At 36.2% G+C, this 18704-nt stretch overlaps 1 protein-coding gene across 1 annotated transcript in view; it reads right to left on the reverse strand.

Annotated features, from left to right (window-relative positions):
* Nucleotides 1–18704, reverse strand: part of LOC124162512 (transient receptor potential-gamma protein-like) — a 168406-nt gene that overhangs the window by 54637 nt on the left and 95065 nt on the right. Inside the window, exon 2 of the mRNA XM_046539078.1 lies at nucleotides 8912–9042. Within this exon, the coding sequence (XP_046395034.1) occupies nucleotides 8912–9042 (131 nt within the window). The remainder of the gene's footprint in view (nucleotides 1–8911; nucleotides 9043–18704) is intronic.

An 18704-nucleotide genomic window follows, 5' to 3' on the forward strand; every position in this document is an offset into this window, starting at 1 on the left:
CTATCAAGTCAAGTAGTAAGCGACACAAAACAGGCCTTCAAACGCAATGGAATGAGGTTAAAATGCGGCGAAGGGGTTTCTAAATCCAGAATAAAATATTCTTTATTTCTCTCTCTAGGATTTAAAAGACAGTGGTGGAGGATAAAAGGAGCAAGAATGAGCAATAGGAGTGAGAGACTTCACAAGGCCAAACGAAAAAATGTGGCAACTGCAGGCTTGCAAGAATTATTTTTCCATTAAAAATTGATATGATTTCAGATAATAACACAAAGAAAATAAATGCATAACTTGTATCATATTATATATTTCGTGGATTAAAATTTATGCTGCATAATGATGTATTTTATCCATGTCCCTACGAGAAAATTTTGGATTTATAAGCCGCCAGAAAGATTTAACAAGACGGACCTTAAAATATTTTAAGTGACCACCAGGGTACTTTCTTACTTTAATGATATATTCGTACGAGGAAAATTTTGTGTAGCATAAAAGCAATTTAACATAGTTTTATACAAAACAACAAAATTCATGTACATAATGAGGTACCTAAGGTAACATATAATAATAATTTGGATATTTAACAATTCAAATGCAATGAATAAAAGTGAAATAAGAAGATAAGCTTTCAAACGAAAATAGGAAAAATGTGTTCTTTTTTAGGTGAAAGATACAATGTAAAACACTAGAGAACAAAAAGAGCAAACAGAGACTCCAATGACCTAAAGCCTCTTCAAATTTTAGTCATATGGAAAATACTATTACATCGGTGAAGGCATAGCCCAGAGAAACGGGGACTAGGAGGTTTCTCATTAAAATAATCACAGTTTAAACAAAATCGTTTCATCATTTTATATCCAAGTACAATAGTGGATCCAGGATAGTAGCAAGGGAAGCTAAGGGGCTCACCTCACCTGTATATATTCGGTAACTGAACAAAATTATCATTTTATCTAGTGTACATACTAGTGTATCTAGGATATCCCACTCTGGATCCGCCACTGCCTACGTACTTGTACAATATGCTGTTCCAGTAAACACAAATGATTTGAAAAGGCATTAACCTTTTTTGGTAAAATGAATGAAGTTTGAAATATTAAAGGGTTTGAATCGAGTAAAATGGCCAATAACGTCAAATCCAAAGGTGTTGTCACATAATTCTCACAATTTTTTCACTAGCCGGAACTATTTTCATTTTTACGATATTTAAAATTACAAGTCACATCATTTTGAATTCCAGTAGAAGGAAGTAATTATTTAAAAATTAGTAAAGGAAGAGAATCCTACTTTTTAGATCTATTACCAGCAGTATTTATAACAACATGACTCATCAAATCAAGGCTAAATAATACTGGTAAGGCTGAGAATTCCAAAAAATATCGGTACCAATACCGAAAGGACGTATGTCTTAAGGCATTAAAAATAATTTGTAAATCACAATTATGTAACACAGGTATTATCTTGGATACAGGAATTTTAAACCATCGACTTCGCTGAAACTAATGCATCATATAAAATAACATGAATTTATTGTCAGGAGCGATACTTCATTGCGGCTAAGAATTATTATCGTGGCTTCACTACGGAAATAACTTTGATTCTATGCAATCGAAAAGCAAGACTGTTTGGAACTAATTTACAAACTCAATCGTGCTCATAAAAGGACACGCATAAAGTCGAGAAAGAGTATTATGATTTCCTCTCGGGATGATTTACCCCACATTCGAAGAAAATACGTAATAAAAATTACCGATGTTCTCACTCGAAGACACAGCGGGACGACCTGACGGTCACTGATGTCTTTACTTTGGCCGTCTGTAATTATGGGACGAGACTGATTGAAAACCAGACTCTTAGGTCACTCTTGCTTTGATGTATCACAAGTAAAACATAGAATATTTCCAGTTTTATTTTAAAGTAGTAACCATGTAAATTTGACTTTTTAAAACGCAATTCCAGGAACCAATTTTTTTCGATGGCCTCACGATTGCATGAGTGTACGCTTCAATCACAACAAAAAAGCGGTAAGTTGCCACGAGGTGATACTCCACACGAAGATAAAATATTTAAAGATTGAGAAACACATTTTACGAGCATAATGATCCTAACAGGAGAGATTTTTGGGGAACATTTCTAAAGAATGTGCTAAAATTACGTAAAATTAGACCGAACAATGAGGTACTAACCAATAAATCATGGATAAATTTTATAGCTCGTCAACTGATACTATAAATTCATTTACCACGCTCTCATGATAGTCTGGTCAGATTATGGCGACTATGTTCGACTGCTGGGAGTAATAAACGAGAGGATGAAGATGGTATGCGGTGTAAGTATAACTGATACTGGAAAACGAATGTGACGATGAAAATGCCCATTCTATGGAATACGTATTGATTTGATCCATGTGGAAATCAAAAAGCAGAAACACCCATGTTTAGAGAAGAGATTTGCCTGGGTATTTTCTTACACTGGACCAAAATAAAGAGATATACAGTTCATCAATTCCAATTCCGTCCGATCAACAGTTATATATAAAGCACTGGAGCATTAAATTTCTGGATAAAGGGATGATGAGTGTATAAAATCAGAAGAAATTATCGTGATGGAATAAAACTTTTCCACATTGAAAGAAGCATAAGCAATTTTCCACGATCATAACCCTTAACTGCAAACCTAGGTTTCAATGGCACTTTATCATCTTCAAGGTAAAAAATAGTTCAAAATGGTGTGTTTTTCACAGAATTTATATATTTCTGTTAACTTCACTGGGATGACGCGGGTCACAGGAAGAACGGATATCCCAAAAAAGCCACGGAAAATTTGAATGAAAAATCACTTCTCTCTCCATGACGAAGTCTACATATCTACACTTACGTAATACCCTGCGAAGCATCTCGTTAGTATACACCAACATGCAGTGGCGAAGCGAGGGGCGTCAGGGGGTCCGGACCCCCCCGAAATATAAAAGCACACTTACTAAGCATCACAAAAGAAAAAAAAATGAAAAATTATGAATTTACAAAAGATTTCTTTGAAAAAAGAAGTTTTTTCGATTTATATAAGTGTTAAAATTAGTTAAAAACCGTCTCATTATTACCCTGTTTTTCAAAAATTTCACCCCCTGGTTTTGTATCCCCCCCCCCCGAACATTATTCCTGGCCACGCTACTTCGAACATGCAGGATGCAATACGCTGCGTCATCGTAGTGGTCCAATGTAGTTGACCCATTACACATGCCAGCAGTATATGTGTGAGCTCTCACCGATCGTGCATTGCTCCATGCAAGTTTACTACAAACATGCCAAAAATATAAATTATTAAGTGAATGAATATCAATGCAGTTAAATAAAAATGGTTGAATGAAAACAAATCTGATTGTCGAGGGAGAAAATGGATGTCGACGACGCAGGAAGAGTAACACAGGTCACTGAACTGTATATTTACGAGGCAGTCAAATGCGGCAACAAATGCCTCACCAATCCACTGGTTCCGGAGCCGGCCGCGCCACTGATGCCGGGGAAGGGCGCGTCGAGATTTACTTGCTCCGTCATCACTGCGCCTTCCAGGTTCGAGGCTCGAATTTCTCCTCCTGATCAAGCTTTTTATAGCTACACAAAATGAGGAGCTGCGCTTGCTCCAAGCTATGGTTGACGCGCGCCACTGTTTTTGTTTACCCTCGGCTCCAGATGTGTGAATACATTTTTCCTTTGTCTCAAGAAATTTGACGGGTGAAACAGATTCATTTTTCCTTGAGTAAAATCGACGACTCGCCTTAAAAATACCCGCCACCTGTACTTTGTCACGTTTTTCTCTCTACCACACGGGAATGAGGCAATCTCAGTGCTCAGATAAAGTTAAATTTTAGTCTTAGAATGGAAATAGACATCAAACATAATCTGAAACCTTGGCCTAGGTCATAAAATGCACCAGAAATGCCATTTGACTCATTTTCAGTAAAGACGTGGAATCTGGTCGTCTCGAAGGAAATAAATTTTATGAATGGATTAATTTTAGGTTATATCCGTGTATCAGGTACGTAGATGTTTTTTCAGTGACTAGCAGGCCGCAATGCGTTGCTCGCGAAGGACAGTGCCCAGAGAAGTGAGTACTTTTGAACTTGGAACTCATGGTCACATATCAGGATTTTTATGTTTTCTCTTTCAGCATGTCAAGAAGTATGCCAACCTGGCAGGGTTTCCAACCGCAGAATTTGTATTTGTACGTGACGTAACGAACAGTAATGAGAAAACGGTGCAAAGGACACGTCGGATGCAACCGTAAGTAGCACTACGGCGTTTGGAATCATGAGATGCACCTATGTACTAATTTTGGTCGCAATCTGTGCAGCCAAATGGAAACGCGTAGCGGACAAACTGACATATAGATAGTAGACAAGTTTCCACAAATTTTGGCAACTCAAGTTGATGGTTCGGGAAAAAAAATATTACCGAGTATCAGACTGTTGACATTTGTGCAATTCTCCTCTGAATCACACCGTACAGTTTTAAGAGTACTTCTCTCTCTCATCGTTGGCATGGAAACAATTTTCTTGGGAATAGATCAAAAGGATATTTGTGGAGCAGTTCTTATGTCGTGTAACCATGCCATCATAAAGGAATAGGTGGAAGCAATATGTCCCCTATCGCTCTTAAAGTCACTCTGGTGCGTGAGGCGAGTCAGCGTGAACATGACATTTTAACACAACCAGACACAATTTTTAGCTAATCATTTTTGACGCCGTCCAAAAACGCTTTAACAGCCGCTAGCAAAATTTGATTTTAGACTGAAATTGCTGGGATCTTATGCACTTTCCTCTCTAAGAACCTCCATGCTTACCTAAGTAGTTCTAGTTTTAGCTCATATACTCCTGTTTCATGCAAATTATTCCACTATGTTGTTCTACACTTGGTGGTATAGGTGTGGATTTAGGGGTGAAAAGTGAAAAGAAAGTGTGTCTGAATTTGCGCTCAAAATAGTCATTCTTTCATGAAAAATGAATAACGAGAATTTTGAAAGCGCATTATTTCGCGCATCATTACTTTGAGTAATTACATTTCAATAAATACGTTTAAGAATATTGAAAGATAAAAAATGAGCACGAAAAAATTGGTTACCTACATATTCATCAATCAATGCATCAATTCCGTGGGCTGAACACTGGCGCACATAAATAATATTGTATGCAGAGGTACAAGATGAAGCGGGCTCACTGGATTGAAATGTACACTTTTTTTCAGTGTACAAGAAGGATAAAAAAAAAAGAAATCTAATATAGATATAAATCGACAATTCACCACCAATCAGGGGCGAATCCAGGATTTTTTAATGGGGGGACACAAGAGTCTGACAGGTCTCCTCATATTTGAGAACAAAATACAACAATTACTGTAGAATATATTAATTTTATTTTGATATGAAAGTTGTTAACATTAAATTGAATGATCGAAGCTACGCAATACACAAAATAAAATGAACTTAATGAAAGCCGTATTAAAACTCTTGTTTATTTTTTAAGCCTCTGGTGGGGGGCACGTGCCCCCGTGCCCCCCTCCCTTAAATCCGCCCATGCCACCTAGTATAAAACGAAGCAATGAAATAATTTGCAAGAAACAGGAGTATACGAGCTAAAACTATAGCTACTTAGGTAAATATGGAGGTTCATTGAGAGGATAGTGCATAAAATTGAAACCAGCAGAGTCCTGTTTACAAATGCGGCCGCTGTTGTCATCTATGGCGTGTTAGATTTCCCGTTCGCAAGAGTAAGACATAATTACTCCATTTTGCGGCATAACCCGAGATTGCCAAAGAACCGAAGGAACGTTATATTTACTTATTTAATACAATAATAATTATTATTGCCCTGGACAAGCATTCATAGAATTGTATATTTTTAGGTTACGCATCCGACTAACTTTCTTTTTTTGGGGGGTTAGAAAGGGATTTTGTAACTGTTCTTTGAGAAAATATTGAGCTTTTATTACTATATTTTTCATAATAGACTCTGTATTTTTTCTTTACCCGAGGCAGAACGATATGACGAAACCCTGGCTTCGACAGCTAAAGGTGAGAAGTTTAGCTACGACCTCTCCTGATAAGTCTATGGTTTTTATATGCATTTTTCCAAGAATGAATCATAAATTTCATCCTCTATAGTACAACTCATAGATCACTTGTAGTAAATTGATTTCTCTTTCTTGACCTCAATTATATAGCAATGAATAAAGTCTTGAAGTACACGTCTGAAAATGAAATGCAAAATTGTTTGCCAACTTTTCGAAATATTTCTTATATCTTCTTCAGGGCTATGAATCATAATGGTTAGTATAAATTAATACATGAATGCATTAAAGAGTTTTAGAAGGCTTTTTTTACAGCAGAAAAATACAAAAATAATTCAATTGTACATAAATGAAAAAGAAAAGAAAAGATTTTTGACATACCTTACTTGCACACATTTGTTTACCCTTTGTAGCTAAGCTAGTAAAATATCATAGTTATCATAAATTTGGATTTAATGAAAAAAACAAATATTATACTGAGATATTCAGTGCCTGAACTGATGTATTTGATCTTTCTTGCCATTACGATTCGTTGGCAAACGAAACTTTGGCAAACAATTTATCATTTTATTCTCAGACTAATAATCCAAGATTCTAATTATCACTTTAAGCGGGTGAATGATAGAAGTATGCCTACACTGAGGAAATTCCATCGCTACTCCCGACCAATATGCATTGATTGGCGAATTCATGACATGGGTAGTCGCCAGCCTCCCAGCATCGAGTCTTAATGCTGCTTGACTGTCAACAAGCACTCGATAGCCGTAGGGTAGCTCCAAGAATAGGCGCCACAGAACCGAGCAGCCTCGTTTAATGGGCGAGCATTTACGTGCATGGGGTCCAGCATTAGGATCCAGGGAGGGAGGCAACGGAAGCATGTATCTATATGTATAAAGTTTGTTGGGTGTCAGTCTGTCTGCATTTTGAGAAGTTACACTTTAGGGTGTACCTCAGTCGTACCATATGCTACAGGAATGGAATTTAGTGTGTTCGACGTAAAATCTCAGCACGCACATTTTCAACTTTATCATAGCGCTGTAGCTAGACTTTCCGTGAAGTTACGGGCAAAAAAAAAAAACGCGCAATACAGACCAAAACAGCCTGCCCACAAAATGGGAGACAAACAGTGGCAAGCCATAATAGATTCCTGTCTATTTACTGCTGTGGCTCTCTTTGCAAAACTCAAGCAACAAGCAGAGGTGCAACATTGTAGAACAGAGAGAATAAGAATGTCTTTTTTCCACGATCAATAAGAGATTATAACGGCAGCGTTAGAACTCATAAGGAGATTAGATGACTTGTAGTGTAGCCTACTAAGTTACGTAAAAGTTAATGCAGGTTTATGAATTTTATTATTATTTATAACAGCATATGGTAGTATGATTTGTTAGTATGCGTGATGTTTTTTTGGATCGCGTGGTGTGCATGTGGGAGTCCAATTGCATACTGCATGCTGGTGATTGATCACCCCCTTCAAAACACCATAGAGGTGGCTCGCAGGTTATTATGTAGATTAGATGCAGAGTCAACCTGGCTGTGGAACAGGCAGATTGGCACTGCTAGCCTCCGTCATCTTAAAATTTGTAGCAGGCCTCCCGGAGTTAAAACCGAGTAAAGCATGAGTTGTGATCTACGAACTCAAGTACTCTTTCCCAAGGCTTATAAATGTTAAAGGTGAGTTTTGTTCTCAAGGAAAAGCAAAGGTTTACGCTTAGTGTATTTACTTCGGGGAAAATATTGATTTAGTTGAGCGAAATATATATGGAAACTAGAGAATGGAAGGAGTTCTAAATCTTGAAGATTCTCACTGGCGAAAAGTTATTTGAAAGTAGCTATGAAACAACAAAGGCCTACCAAACAAAATGATTTTGGGGGATAGTTAAATAGATATACAGAGCTCATAACCTCTACTATATCCTCTTCGCCGTCGAGCAAAAACTAAAAGCTTTTTTATACGTCTGACTGATACAACCACATTCTATGTCAACGAGTCATCGACGGCTTAGTAAATGTACAAAGGAATCAAAAGAAATGAAATTTACTTCTCCCTTCCTTCGTCTTCTACTGAGTCCATACCAAATACCACTCTTCTTTGCAAGCCGTCACTGCTACATTTTGCGATATGGTATCGACATACTATCTTTCATCCGCATCCTTAATGTTCTTAAGGCTTCTTTTCTAAAAGATCATGGATCCTCAATCCTAAACTCCACCTGTAATGGCTCAAAATTATGGTATACCGTTTCCTGACCAACTGCGACAGAGCAATGAGTGTATTTTTTAAAATTCGCGTGCCAACTTATTAGCGGACTGGGACTTTAAAACGGTTAATACGAATGACTTCGTGTGTTTTCTGCATGGAATAATTTGCATTTTTGTTACTGGCCACACCTAATTTTTGCATTCACACCTTGCATTTGCAAGGGGCGAAGGGGAGGGAGGTTGAATGTTGCTCGAATGGTCCCCTGCGAAGACGTTGGAAAGGAATGTCATCGGAGTGCTGTACATTTCAGGGAAATATTTTGACTTATCTAAGTTGAGTGAGTGAATTTTGCACGCGTGTGGCTTAGTCTGGGGTTAGTCTTTCATCCAAGTTCATGGTCTGGAGTGGTCTGGTATAGCTTAGGAGACGCTACACATTGGTACCATGCTTTATATCTTATATTCAAGGTATTTGTTGCACTTATAAGGAACCTAAAGTGAACTGAACGCGCAATCAATCCCCTCTGCAATGAGCACAAAAAATATGTCACCTTGTTCTTAATTCGAAACGAATTAAGAATGAGGAGACGTTACGTTAACTATGAGAATTAGGGGGAAACGTGTAAGGTGGCGTGAAAATGTCCGCTTACCTCCTCGTCGAGGCCACGTCTCCCCTCTCCACAGCCAATAGGAACTTCTTTTCCTCGAGCGTCAGCTGCGCCATCTCTTGGTGGGGCCGCACAACGTTCTCCTCCTCCATCATCCCGTGGATGCTGTGCCTCTGTTTGGATAGAGAGGGAGGAAACGAAGTGAGAAATTGAGGAAAATACGCAGAAGAGCTTAAGACCAGGAAAGAATGTGAACAAGTTTCAAAATATAACCGAATACGGCAGGCATAACTATGTGAAACCTTTCCATTATGGAAAATAAAAGAAGAAAACTTTGTTAAGTTCATTCGTCCAGTAAATAGCTCGACCCAGGTTTCATACCATAGCAACATTTTCAGGTTAATTTCAACTTTTTTAATTGCTTTTTAGCGTAAGGAATTTACTTAATGAACCAAGATTGTTCCACCAACATGTGAGATATCTCTGTTTCTTACGAAAATTACAAGTGAAAATTTGTGTGGAGACACTTTCAAATGAATTTAATGTGTAATATGCTGGATGTACAGCAAAACGAGTCATACAAAACAGTTTTTGAGCAAAATCTCATATAACAAGCTATTTTATTAAATTCATTCGGTCAAAATCTGAACTTAGGATATTAATCTCTTCTCTCATTAATTAATTGCAATTTTTTATTGCAAACATGTTTTGAGGGTAAAGTAGGTGAGTTAAAGATATAGTACAGAACTGTAACCAAAAAAAGTTTGATCATAAAATTAGATGAACGTCCGTTAAAGGCTTGATTTGACAAGAGTTTTTAATTTGAGGGCCAATAGTTTTTATATATTTATTGGTGCTTGCAGCCCATGAGATATTTTGAAAATATATTTGCAAAAATAACTCCGAATTCGTTTTTTCTCTCGTGCCTTCAGTAGTGATATAAATATGTGCGTCGAAAGACTTTATAAAAATTAATATTATGGAAAAAGAATTGCTATTTGTAATTAGGAGTCATTTTGCACGCCACCATTAATTTGAAGACTCTTAAGTCATCGTGAAATCCAAATGCACAGATGAGAAAACAAAGAAATAACTATGTGGTAAAAAAATATAGTATTAGCATTGGTTTTTTATGATTTAGCAAAAAGTATGGACAGAAAAAATTGCAATCACAGATCACCATGATGACTATGACGAGGAAAAAAGATTTTAATACCTTTCATTTTCAGGTGACTGATGATTAGTGATACGTGAAAATCGCACATGCGGTAAATGCGATGCACGTGAAAAAATGCGACACAGGCGCGATGACAGGACTTTCATGATATTTAAACCACAAATTTGCCTTTTCGTTGGCAAAATTCGTAAATATAGTTCTGAGTCCACCCCTCACTACGCCACTGGCCATTGGGCTTTACTGCTTCAAAGATGGTTACGTGTATTTTCATCGGCAGCAACTAGAGGTTGAGAAAGAACCCTAGTAGCTTCTGCGATGTTAAGCTAATATTTAGTGCCATCTGCCTAGAAAAAACTGAGTTTGGTAATGATGCACTCGACATAATCTGGACACCAGTTAGCATCGTGGATGCAGAGAGGTTTTTCAGCCAGCACAATCTAGTAGTGACTGACAGACGCAACAAGTTAAAGGAAGAAAGTGTTAAAACATGTTGAATGTTGATGTTAAACTTGTGTAAATGATATTCAGGCTGCTAATATCATTTTTAATTATTTAATTTATATTTTATTCCTTAATTTATTATTGCTATACCTCATAATTTTTTTAACTAATCTATATTTTTTTCTTCAAATAAATGTGTTTCCTCACACATTGTCGTCAACTACTGGTGATACATTATGAAAATAAAGAAAAAATAGATGCTACAAAATGCTATTAAGTATAATTGAAAGCGCTATTTTCACATATCTCTACTGATGATCCATGCATCTTATTTCATAAAAGAGTCAGGTGCAGCAGTGACGAAATACAAATATCGGAAAGGAGTGGGATGAGTTGTGAGTTAAATGGTTGGGAGATAAGTCTTTAATATTGAGGCTAAGAATAAGATACATATCATATTTGCGAAGATTCAAGCCTTGCGCGGCGACACTTTCAAATGTAATTTTTCATATGATACTCTGGCTGTACTACAAAACGTAATGTAAAAAATATTATTTAAGCTTAAAACTCACATTACTACATGTTTCATTAATCATCCGGTGAAAACCTCAACTAAGGATATTTATCTCATAAGTAACTATTCTCGCAATTGCAAATATTCTTTTAGAAATTGCAAAAAAGTTTTTGCGAGTAAAATTACTGAATCGAAGTTTTAATACGGAAGTGTTAGCAGGAAAATGTTTGATCCTAAATTTAGGAAAACGTAAATCAAAGCCTTGATCTGAGAAGATTTTTTATTTTTTTTGAGGGTCGATACGCGGGTCTTACAACCAATGAGATATTTTGAAAAGTATATTTGTAAAAATAACTCCTGATTTATTTTTCCCACGCGTCGTCAGCATCAATCCCCACCATTGATGTAGATACGCGCGTCAAAAGACTTTATAAAAATTAATAATATGAAGTTAAAAATACATTTCTATTCATATTTAGGTGCTATTGCAATAGGTATTCACGTCTCCATTAATTTGAAGACACTAAGTCGTCGCGAATAGTTCATTTCAAGACAATAAGTCGCCATAATGCACAGTTAAGCAAAAGAAGAATTAATTATGTAGTAAAAATTACAAAATCAGCATTTGTTTCTTCTGCTTCAGTAAAACGTATGGACAGCAAAATAGCGATAACAGAGCACCATGATGACTATGACGAGGTAAAAAGATTGGATACATTTTATATTATCCATTATCATGGTAAACCTTGATGGTATACGTTTTGATTCATCGGAGATGTTAATGGAGATTTGTTCATTACCAACTATCATTTGTATATCGTTTTCAACACGAGTTTGCTATAACATATTTCCATCCTTAACATATTTCCGTTAATTGTTATACGCTGGCCACTTGCAAATCTATTTTAAAAACTATCTTGATGTTATTTTTTATTAAATAACTGAAGTTCAACGTTATTATGAAGCTGTTTCCTCGTGGACAAGCGGGGAAGCTTTTCCATATTGAGACAGTGCACTAGTAGAAAGTGCATCAATATCACTCGCCATAATGACCATGGCAAAAAGTAAGGAATAAAAAATGTGAAAAATGGCTGAGTGGAGAATTCTGTGGAATTATCCAGTGATCAAAAAACCTCCTAAATAAAATGTTGCGTACTTTCATGGAAGGAATAACCTATGCTCTTGAACCTTCCAAATTTAAAGGAGACAATATCATTACTTGGGCAGCAATATGGAATGCGGAGTTCAAACATCGGTCATCAGCGTGATGTGAACATACGAAATGGGAAATAATTCATTTTCTGAAAAAAACCAGCTTTGATATAAATTATTTATATCTAGATCCACAAAAAGCCTGCGTTGCAAAATCCACCAGCAACAAATTTAAGACCTTTTTTCAAGCGCTCATCAAAATATATGGCAATGGGAATTTGAAGTTACAGTTACTGAGAGAAATAGAAATGTAACCATTTGTATCCTATTAACTTTTCTATTTCGAATGAGAAAGCAATTTATTTATGGCTGCCTCATAATTACACATTTTCCATTATACGACTTGAAATTAAGTAACTGTAAAATTAAAATTTGGCCTGCACGCACATGAAGCGATTCGAGGAAGCTTTTTGATATTGAGACTAAAAATAGCGATGGTAACTCCTCAATATGAGCCACATATTGAAATTTTTATATTTTAATGGGTTTTTGAGATATTACCTGCTGATATTTGAAGTCAACGGGAAATTATTATTAAATCTTTGGATACATTTTATATTATCCAGTATCGTGGTAAACCTTCGCTTTGATTTATTGAAGATATTAATGGAGGTTTGTTAATTACCAACTAACATTTGTATATCATTTTCAACACGAGTTTGCTATATCATATTATTATCCTCAGTTCTAAAAGAGCAAGTAAAGTTTGCAATATTCATCGCAAAAATGAGAAAAACATACAAAAATTCCCTCCAATTCTCAAATCTGTATAAGGTACAATTTGAAAATCATAAACCAAACAGACAATACTATTACTTGGGTCACACACAGTTACGGCAGTAATATGGATGGTGGAGTTCAAACATCGGTCATCACCGTGATGAAAACATACAAAATGATCAGTCCGGATGCCGAAAGAGCTTCAGCACTCAATCTGTTCTTCTGAAACGGACCAACGACGTTCGTCTATCTATTGATAGAAAAACAATGACAATCTCGGTTGTTTTGCACTTTATAAAAGCTTTTGATGCAGTAAATCAAGCCATTCTCCTCAAATAATTGAAGCTTTTGGGCTTCTCCGTCTTTGTTTTAAATCGGTTTTACTCTTATAAGGTTTGTTTTGTTTTAAATTTATTTTATTCCTCGTAAACCGGCTGTAAAGGACTCCATCGGTTAATTATCCTGATGATTACCAGTTGACTGATATCGGTCCGCTATTGCTTGCAGTTTATATTCTTGACCTCCAAAAAACCTTAAAATATCGCCGTTAATTGTAATACGCCGGCGACCTGCATATCTATTTCCAAAATAGGGTAGTTTCCTTCATCAAAGAAAACGAAAAGTATTGATTGCGATTCGTTACCCACCATTAGTGTATTCAAAATATACAAATTATTTCGTTTTAGAAATAGCGGTTTAGACGAATGGCAACGGTCCATTTTTATCCTCATTTGAAAAGGGCCAGATTGGCGCCTATGCGATGCCACTCCACGCGACGTCACAGGGACCTCGTTTCTGTACGAGAAGATAGGAGTTATACATCGTCTGAGGTTACCAATGCATGCATGAGGCGTAGAGCTCAGGGAAACATGTCTTAATAATCACTTATTAAAACTGGCTAAGGTCGGAAAGTTTTCTTCATTTGATAAGGTATTAATAATCCTTATTTAAGAAAAGCGCTACCAGCCAGCGGGGTACTCAGCTACCCACTAGCAGCCTGCGTCGTATCAGCGCTAAGCCTCGCCTCAAGGTCACCTCACAGGGGGGCAGCGGGAACCAGAAATAAGTCTCACGGAGAGATTTCCCGGCATTCATAGTTACGCGTCGCGTTTTCGCGCGCTTGAAAATGTTCACTTTTCATTTAATCGCAAAAAATAGATATCGTCATTTAAAAATCTAAATGCGTGAAATACGTACTCCAGGTGTAATAATCTTTCGATTCAGGCAATAAAAAAATAATAGGAATCCACCCTATTATCTTGATGTTCTTTTTGATGGAAAAACTAAAGCCCCACGTGACTTTGAAGCTGTTTCCCCATGGGCAAAAGATAATCAATTAATCCTGAGCAGCACTAAAACCAATGTCATGATAATCGGTAGGTCCAAGAAAATAAAAACATGAGCTACGACATCATTCTACGCTAAGAATAGATAAAGCCACCATTCAGTTCTCTTACGCTGTCAATAATTTGGGAACTTGAATGACTAACAATATTACCTAGCATTATCAAATCGTTAAAATCTCTACCAGCGTCGACGGTACATTATATCAGCACAAAACACAGAGACACGTTTTACAGACTCATGCGAGGATGCTATTAGCTACTGCATTAGCATTCCCCCATTTAGACTATTGATTCTTAGCGATTAGTGACCATTCCCATGGCACAACTCAATGTCACACTATAGAAAATCTTAAACTCATGCATTTGATTCATTTCAACCTCTACTATGATGAATGTGCGTCCCCGTTTAGTGATACATTGTCTTGGTTATCCGTAAATGATAGGCTCTGTTTTTACCCGCCCAGCGACTCAAAGTCTATTTGACATGTTTTAGATCCATCGCAGTCCTGAGTTCTAAAATTTAGGAGTGCACAATTGGAATTATATTGCCCCGCGCGTTGAACAAATGAAATTCCATAACTACTTCCTTGTAAAATCGACTAAGTTATAACGTTCTCTTCCCGTATATATAAAACTTGTAACAATCAGTCATTCTAAAGAAAGTGTTTACTCAATTTCAGCAAAAAAACACTCTGTAATTTGGTTTTAAAATAGTATTTTAAGCTGTTTTCCATTTCTTTGCTTTATGTGATTTATTTTATGCCTTTAGAATTCTTGATTGCAAGTTTCAGCTCTCTTTTTCAGTGAATGCAAAATAAAATCTGACGAAGATATCTTCTACTGCTCACTTAAAAAAATACATTCATTTCACTTATTTAGATGCTATGTTTGTTCAAAGAAATGTAATAAAATTGTTTAAATTACATGAAAGAGAGACAACTTTGTTCTTGGTTATATTTGATTTTAACTTTAATTCATAGTAATTGATTTTTTGTTCATTTTTTTATTAGCTCACCACTAATATTGTGATTTTTCATATGGTGCTCTTAGAGGTAATTTACCCAGAGCAGATAAATTTTATAGATATAAATATTATTATTAACCAGCAATATTTCTTCCCCTAATTCCTCCATTTGAAGGCTAGATATAAATTGTGTCTTTCGGTTATCTGTTCATAGGAGTAAATTCATTCTTAACGGTAGATAGATTTTTTAAACTTTTCCATGACAAGGGATATTGTGATTGTAAAACAACCGCAAAACTCAATGAAACTGGGAAAAATAAGTTAATTTATTTGTTTATGATCCACCTTCCATTTACGCATTAAAGTAAACATTGTACCTTAAGTTATAATATACAAATGGTGTATGTTATTTTCATTCCTGGATTATTTAACGAGCAACAATTTCTCTCCATTTATTCTTCATATTAAGGCTCTATATAAATCGAATTATTCTGTTCCTTTGAGCATCAACCTCGTCGTAACAGTGGATGGGATTATTAACTTTTATATACGATGAGCTATTAAAGGTGCGCAATAATCGCACATATAAAAAAATTGGCGAAAATCGATCAATTATTTTTTATGAAATTTATTTATATTAGATGAACCTCAATCCTGATTTATTAAAATTAAGAGTCTACAATCTAAATTATATTACCCCACCCACTGAACTACCGAATATCATAATTCTTCTCCTATCAAATCCACTAAGTTTTTTCCAAAACGAATTCCTAAGTTTTCGAGTCATTGTTAACACTACAGAATTTTACGTTGATGCTATTTTTACTTAATGCTATTCAGATGAATTTCAGACCTACTGGAGTAAGAGATATTCATCAAAGGGAAACGAATCATGGGGTGGAAAAGTCGCCAGGTTCACGGGAAAGGGAAGGCGGGGCGGAAGGTCTGGGCGCATATTGTGGTCGGATGTGGGTGGGATTGGCGGCATCTGTGGCTGCGGGTTCAAATGGGAACTGCCACGAAGAAATTCTGACGGAGGAGGGAAGAGCGGACGAAATAGATGGATTTGGCGTGAATGAGTTGAGTAACGAAGGTTGAGATGAGAGTGGAAAAGCCAAAGAGAAAAGATTACAGCGATATGAATCATGGAAATGGATTGATATTTGCCCTTCTCCAATTCCACGGACACAACTCTTAGCAAAAAAAATTGCACGCATCTAAACCCTGAGGCCCTGGAAACGTTTTTGGAAGGTGATTCGATTGGTAGCTGTGAAATATACAATATGACATGGATGACATTTCCAATGTTAATGACGATTTATTTACCTTTCAAGAAATTACGTAAAGAAATACCCTAGCAACATCTGGTAATCTAGCTGGTAATCTATCTAGTGTATATGAATGAATGGGGAAAACGCTAAATTAAGTTCTATTACAAGGAAGAACCTAAATGTATTAGCAAAGAAAACCGTAAATCATATAAATTTATTTCTGTATGAGCGTCACTGTTTACTCAAAGTAAGTAATTTATCTATCATCCAATCGGTATAAGCATAATGATGTACCCAAATAATATCTGGAACTCCAGTTTTTTTTGGAAAATTAATTTTGATAACGTTGGCATGGTAGAACATTAGCTGAATTAGAGGTAGTTAAAGTTTGGGTCTAAATTAAAATAGGAAACTAAATAACATGAAAAATCCATATTCAGCTTTATTTAAATTTGCTTTAAAATTGTAAAGTTATGCATGCGAATTCCTCCTAAAATACTGGCTATATAATAGCGCCTTTTTTGTAATTCACTTGAAACATACGCAAGTAATTACGAACTAAATCAATGCACTTTTTCTCATCCCATTTTCGCGAAATTAGGCGTAACGCTTGTTTGGTCAAGAATAAGAATCGATTAAGAGTAAGCGGATTTTGAAATATTAGCAGAAAGCTGTAGCTGTAGAAGAAGTTAATTAAAAAATTGTGGAATGCCATTCCAGACATCGGAAAGTCTGAAAGAAAGATTTTTTTGTGGAATGCAAAATATAGTAGGTACACATGCGCAGGTCAAGACCACAGGATCGAATGATATGGTAGGGTAATGAATACCGAAAAATCTATGAGTGAATCGAGAGATAAGAAACTGAATGATTTGTTAAATGTATTGCTTCAGCATCACCGTTATACGATAAATTATTCTTTAATTTTACTCAAATTCTCAAAAAAATTAAACCACTTGAGCATTGTCATGGTCGTCCGCCATAAATATAACTTCATTTCTAACATTATTCTACTACCAACGTTGAATTTTCTCTTACTAGCCTGCCATACTATTCATTAATTAACGCAAAAGCGTAAGTTTATTACAACAAAGATCTTGAGGGGATTGACAAAATGAATATACTTAAAGATAAAATAAGTATTTTGATACAACACGAAAGAAATTGTCTGATTTCACGCACTGAAACGGCTATATTTGCGGTCTTAAGTAAACAGGGGGAAATGGGAAAAGGGATGAGACTTCCCAGGAGAGATAGAATTAAAATGGGTTACAAATCCCATTGGGCAGAAGTGCCAAACGGAATGCTGAGGAAAGTATACTCTTCAAGAAGAGAAAATAAATCGAAAAGAAAACTAATAGCCTACGGTTTCATCATCACCTACCCATATTTTTACCGCTTCAGATTTTTTCGTTTCGTTGAACGTTAAAATCAGCAGATAAAGTAATCGGGTGAGGAAACACTACGTGAATCAAACATAATAAGCAATCTTCAGGCGTGGGTTCCCAGGTAACCTGCATATTCTCAATTATATGACCTCAACGTGCGTTTAAGTATATACCTTTGGCATAAATAAGGAAGTCTTAAAAATTTTATACACAAACCAACTCTTGGACGGGCTTCGTCATGCCAGGCCATGAAACGCTCTACTATTTTGTACACAAAGTAATTTTAGATTCTTGACGAAGAACATAAATCGGCGCGGCATATAATGGCCCAATTTATTGGCGATATTAAAAAAAATTGTTGGATTGGAAACTTCTAGAAGAGACAAGAAGTGGAAAAGTGTAGTTTCATGGAACGAGAAATAGTATCAATGCCTTCCATGGCTACTGGGGCATCAATGCAAATGAAAATAATAATAGCAAGATGTTCGCTGTGATAACTATAGATAGATGCAGTGGCGAAGCGAGGAGGGATTTTGGGGGATATATTTCCCCCACCCGAGCTCAGAGAAATTTTCAGGTTTAATCAATTTTACTTAATTGGATTTACATTACTTATAGAATAGTGTAAGGATCAATAAAATATCCCTCATAAGGCCGTGAAACTAACCTTTTTGACCATTTACCTTAACATTTTTCTGGGGGATTGCACCCGCATTCCCCACTAAACCTAGTGGGTATTCCATATCCCGCAAACACCCCAGTATTAGTTGCGTCTCAAACCCCCCCCCCCCCCAGCCTTAAT

Source organism: Ischnura elegans, chromosome 7, assembly GCF_921293095.1.
Source record: "Ischnura elegans chromosome 7, ioIscEleg1.1, whole genome shotgun sequence".
Taxonomy (NCBI): domain Eukaryota; kingdom Metazoa; phylum Arthropoda; class Insecta; order Odonata; family Coenagrionidae; genus Ischnura; species Ischnura elegans.